Below are 5,920 nucleotides of genomic sequence, written 5' to 3'. Positions count from 1 at the left end.
CCTCGGATACACTGAACACTGGCCTCCCCTATAGTATAAGGGAAGTTGGGCTCAGTCAGCTTATTTATATGCAAATCAGATCATGGCTCGAAAACGAAAACAAAATGTGATAAATATCACATTGATAAAAAGTTCACGGGAAAAACATGTGGTGATTATCACATAATAAAATGAAATTACTGAAAATAGCGATATTATGTTAATGTGTCTGATAATAAGAGGATTTGTGAATTAAAATAATTATAATAATTACTTTATTAATAACTTCAAATTAATCCTGTGTCTCTGTAAATTTTGTTTAAGTCAAATTATCACTGCTATGTGTTTGGTGTTCATGTGTATAAAACCCAAGTGTCTTGTCTGAACTAAACAATGAAATCCAACAAACAACTTCTTTATCAAGTGTCTTGTCTGAACTAAACAATGAAATCCAACAAACTTCTTTATCAAGTGTCTTGTCTGAACTAAACAATGAAATCCAACAAACTTCTTTATCAAGTGTCTTGTTTGAACTAAACTATGAAATCCAACAAACTTCTTTATCAAAGACGTGTTCTACGCAGCAGAAAATTGTGAAGCAAATTTTATCGATCGAATCCTATTTTTGTTGTAATCAAATTTCAGCGCCACCTTGACCTCAATAAACATAATTAATTGATAACACAGGACAGCTAGGTTTATTCTAGGTTCGAACCGACACATATATACTTCAACTTGTATCTGGGTTTATCATCCACGAATCGTCTCGACGTCTTTTTTGTTTTTCTTACCAATAACACTCGGTGTATTTGCAATGAAGCAAAATGGGATGTAAAAAGTTCTCCACAAAACGATTACAGTATTCATTTAAATTTCTCATATGTCGATCATTAGGATGTCGATGTTTAACCTCCAAGTAAATAGTTTATTCTTACATTCTCAGATGGTAATGTTTTTGTCAAAGTTACGAGTTCCAAGTTGGTTATTTCTGGTACTAAATACATGTAACTTCCCCAGGTTACTTAAAGTAGCTCTCGACAGGTGTCATCCCTGATTATAACAGTATTGTAGTAAAGATCCATTTTTCATATGATATATGTCTGATATGATATTAACATTGATATATATCAAATTTTATGTAAGTCCATAATATATGTTTTTATACAATAACATTATGGTCAGACCACAATAACAGTGAGATACCATTTAAACATCATCATTCTTGCCATTGTCATCTCATTATGATGGCCATGAAGGGACGATGAAATGTATCAAATTTTAATAACTTTTTTCCTTTTGTTTTTGGTGATATTTTTTCTTTTTTAAATCCATAAAAAAATCATAAACAGGGGAAGCATTTTTAACATGTAGATAATTTATTCATAAAGATAGTGAAATTACCACGTGCGGTCGGACGTTGTCTCGCCTATTGCTAAATTACCTAGTTAATAGATTCCGTTTTGACATTTGATAAACAATAGAAAATATAATTTCAGAGGCAAAATCTAATCGAAAATAGGAAATTGACATGTAAAAGTTTGATTGGGGACACCGAGGTCAGGTGAACTGAGGTCGGATGTATCGAGGTCAGGTGTACCGAGATCAGGCGTACTGCGGTCAGATGTATTGAGGTCAGGTGTACCGAGATCAGGCGAAACGAGGTCAGGTGTACCGAGGTCAGATGTACCGAGGTCAGGTGTACTGAGGTCAGGCGAAACGAGGTCAGGTGTACCGAGGTCAGCTGTACTGAGGTCAGGCGTACTGAGGTTTGGTGTATTGAGGTCAGGTGTACTGAGGTCAAGCGTACGGAGGTCAGGTGTATTGAGGTCAGGTGTACCGTGGGCAGGTGTACCGAGGTCAGGTGTATTGAGGTCAGGTGTACTGAGGTCAGGTGTACTGAGGTCAGGTGTATTGAGGTCAGGTGTACTGAGGTCAGGCGTACCGAGGTCAAGTGTACTGAAGTCAGGTGTACTGAGGTCAGGTGTACTGAAGTCAGGTGTACTGAGGTCAGGTGTATTGAGGTCAGGTGTACTGAGGTCAGGTGTACTGAGGTCAGGTGTACCGAGCTCAGGTGTACTGAGGTCAGGTGTACTGTGGTCAGGTATACTAAGGTCAGGTGTACTGAGGTCAGGTGTACTGAGGTCAGGTGTACTGAGGTCAGGTGTACTGAGGTCAGGCGAAACGAGGTCAGGTGTACCGAGGTCAGGTGTACTGAGGTCAGGCGTACTGAGGTCAGGCGTACTGAGGTCAGGTGTATTGAGGTCAGGTGTACTGAGGTCAAGTGTAAGGAGGTCAGGTGTATTGAGGTCAGGTGTACCGTGGGCAGGTGTACCGAGGTCAGGTGTATTGAGGTCAGGTGTACTGAGGTCAGGTGTACTGAGGTCAGGCGTACCGAGGTCAGGTGTAATGAGGTCAGGTGTACTGAGGTCAAGTGTACTGAGGTCAGGTGTATTGAGGTCAGGTGTACTGAGGTCAGGTGTACTGAGGTCAGGTGTACCGAGCTCAGGTGTACTGAGGTCAGGTGTACTGTGGTCAGGTTTACTAAGGTCAGGTGTACTGAGGTCAAGTGTACGGAGGTCAGTACCGAGGTTAGGTGTACCGAGGTCAGGTATACCGATTTCAGGTGTACTGAGGTAAAGTATACTGAGGTCAGGTGTACTGAGGTCAGGTGTACTGAGGTCAGGTGTATTGAGGTCAAGTTACCGTGGTCAGGTGTACCGAGGTCAGGTGTACTAAGGTCAAGTTAACGTGGTCAGGTGTACCGAGGTCAGGTGTACCGAGGTCAGGTGTACTGAGGTCAGGTGTACTGAGGTCCGGTTACCGTGGTCAGGTGTACCGAGGTCAGGTGTACTGAGGTCAGGTGTACTGAGGTCAGGTGTACTGAGGTCAGGTGTACTGAGGTCAGGTGTACCGAGGTCAGGTGTACTGAGGTCAGGTGTACTGAGGTCAGGTTACCGTGGTCAGTTGTACCGAGGTCAGGTGTACTAAGGTCAGGTGTACCGAGGTCAGGTGTACTGAGGTCAGGTGTACCGAGGTCAAGTGTACTAAGGTCAGGTGTACCGAGGTCAGGTGTACTGAGGTCATGTTACCGAGGTCAGGTTACTGTGTTCAGGTGTACTGAGGTTAGGTGTACCGAGGTCAGGTTACTGTTTTCAGGTGTACTGAGGTTAGGTGTACCGAGGTCAGGTTACTGTGGTCAGGTGTACTGAGATCGTTGTAACGATTAACAGTGACTTTTTCTTTAGGATTTTAGCAGGTGTAAGATAAAAGATAAAAAGCTGATGTGTCGCATTAGCGTGAAGGCTTCAAGTGCTACGTAGGAGATATGTGTCCCGAGTGTTATACATTGTATTTCTGCTTCAATGTATCCCTTGTTGACTGTCTTTATAAGGAAGGGTATAATGTCTAGTTCCAGGACATACTGGAATGTACAAAACTTTCAATCCCACACTCGTCCGCCATCAATTTAGCAGAATAGGATAAGTCTTAAGTTCAATCTTTGTCTTTGGAGTGTGGCCATTGAAGTTGGTGCTGTTTGAGAATGACCTGGTGTTATAATATCTACTGTTGACATAACGTGCTGCTTTGTGTTGTACCTTTATTTCAATCTGTGTGAGATGGTTTTGGTTGTTGTCATATGGGAGAGCAGTATTCCCATTTTGACCGTGTAAGTGCTTTGTATGCTTGTTCTTTTATATTTGGTGAGTTGAATTTGAGATAACAATAAAGAAAGCCTAAAGATATGTTTCCATTTGCGATGACAATATCAATGTGTTTATTCCTTTCAATGTAGGCTATTTGGTAGTGTGATGCCTATACATTTACTCGGGTCGTGGTACGTGCTTATTGTCTTTGTTGTCTATTGTCTTTGCTGCCTATTGTCATGTTGCCTATTGTCTTTGCTGCGTATAGCCGAGTTGCCTATTTTCTTTGTTGTCTATTGCCTTTCTGCCTTTTGTCTTGTTGTCCTATTGTCGTGTTGCCTATTGCCTTTATTACCTATTGTCGTTTTGCTTATTGTCTTGGTTTATTGTCGTGTTGCCGTTTGTCTTTGTTACCTATTGTCGTTTTGCCTATTGTCTTTTTGTCCTATTGTCGTGTTGCCTATTGTCTTTGCTGCCTATTGTCGTGTTGCCTATTGTCTTTGTAGCTTATTGTCATGTTGCCTATTGTCTTTGCTACCTAATGTCATGTTGCCTATTGTCTTTGCTACCTATTGTCGTGTTGCCTTTTGTCTTTGTTCATTATTGTCCTATGTTTGATGCTGTCGTCTCAGTGTGATGTTTTTCATGTATTCCCATGAGTCATACTGTAAATGAGGAAGAAGATAGGACCGAAACATCTTATTTGAGGGGATCCGGGTGTAACATGTATCCTAACAGATTGCTTCCCCACAAGTACAACTGTTTGGGTGCGTAGTGATTCAGCGTTCCATCTTATCTAAGTTTGCATGTTTGTCGTTTGTGTGAAAATTTGTCAAATGATTCGGCATAGTCCACGATAATGATGTCTGCCAGCTGTGTTGCTGGATAACATGAGGTGTTAAAAGTTGTGTTTCACGCGATCTTGGGGATCATAAAATGTGTTGTAAATCATATCATCTATTGTTCTCCAGATGTGTCATTGTGGCCCTGTGATGATATGTTCCATAAGTTGGCATGTGATCAAATAAGTGAATTAAATCTGTAGTAAGTTTAGTTGTACCTTACTTATCGCTATTTCTGTAAATCATGATTAAGATTTTATGAATCCAGTATAGTATATTTTCAGTGTACCTGTAGTGAGTGAGCATGTGAAACATTTGGTGAGAGTTGGCGTTATGGTACTATAAACGTGATTATTTTGGCGGGGGATAATTTTGCGATTTCAATATGTCAATTATACGCGTGGGGTAATTTTCGCGATCAATCAACTTTCGCTTGTAGTTCAAGATTGCGCAAATTGATATCAAATAATACGGGCTTGGAAAATCGATATCGCTTTATTTCTTATGGAGTCCATTAGCAATCTCCTTGTCAAAACTCTATACTATTTCTACCCTCCATGACAGGATGCTCTTTGTCTGCATGGAGATGTGCTATTGGACTACATTATTTTAAACAGTCTAGTTTAAAGTTAACCTACAGACTTAGCAACGATACATACTGATATCACGATCTTATTTATCTAAACTTTACACTTTTGCCTATTTTTTTTACCCTTTTCATTTTTCTACATATTCATAAAAACCTTAACAATATTGCTACTGTACTGATTCTAATTCTACTCCTGTCTGGTGATATACATACAAACCCAGGACCAGCGGCTAGCTCATCCTCATCTAATACATCTGACACTGAATCGTTTTCTCACCCTGACAATTCACTTCATATAATGTATTTGAATATACGCAGTGTTAGAAATAAAATTGATTTCCTTGATAGCTTTACTGATGACATTAATATCTTGTGTTTAACAGAGACACATTTAGATCCTTCAGTCCCTGATTCTGACCTTTCACTTGCAAACTTCACAACCATATTCAGAAAAGATAGGAACGCTTTTGGTGGTGGAATAATGATCTACACAACTAATGAAGTGCTACCCAAACGCAGATTTGACCTTGAAGCCCAAAATGATGAAATAATGTGGATTGAATTTCAAATTGACAATAATAAATATCTCCTTTGTGTACTTTACAAACCCCCCTGGCAACATTCAAATTCAGGCATCTGGACAAGACTTAAACACTCCCTTGATCTAGCTTTTAATTACACTCCACATGTTCTACTGACAGGCGATACTAACACTGATCTACTACTAGGTAATAACAACGATCTTAGCATACTTACCCAACTATATAATCTAACTAACATTGTCACCAGCCCAACACGGGTAACTAATACAAGTCAATCCCTAATCGACCCATTTTTCACTAGTGACTCTATCAGAACCGATCTAT

General features: G+C 40.1%; 1 protein-coding gene across 1 annotated transcript; it reads right to left on the bottom strand.

Moving 5' to 3' along the window:
- Positions 1 to 1,484: 1,484 nt before the first annotated feature.
- Positions 1,485 to 5,498, bottom strand: LOC117333979 (uncharacterized PPE family protein PPE24-like). The gene is made up of 2 exons (XM_033893401.1): positions 5,473 to 5,498; positions 1,485 to 2,607 (listed from the first exon to the last, which is right to left on the bottom strand). The coding sequence occupies exons 1-2, from the start codon at positions 5,496 to 5,498 to the stop codon at positions 1,485 to 1,487; spliced, it is 1,149 nt and encodes a 382-aa protein (XP_033749292.1).
- Between the last annotated feature and the right edge of the window lie 422 nt (positions 5,499 to 5,920).

This window comes from Pecten maximus, chromosome 9, assembly GCF_902652985.1.
Source record: "Pecten maximus chromosome 9, xPecMax1.1, whole genome shotgun sequence".
Lineage (NCBI taxonomy): Eukaryota > Metazoa > Mollusca > Bivalvia > Pectinida > Pectinidae > Pecten > Pecten maximus.
Note: the sequence above shows the minus strand (reverse complement) of the source record. Positions and strands in the feature narration are given on the sequence as shown.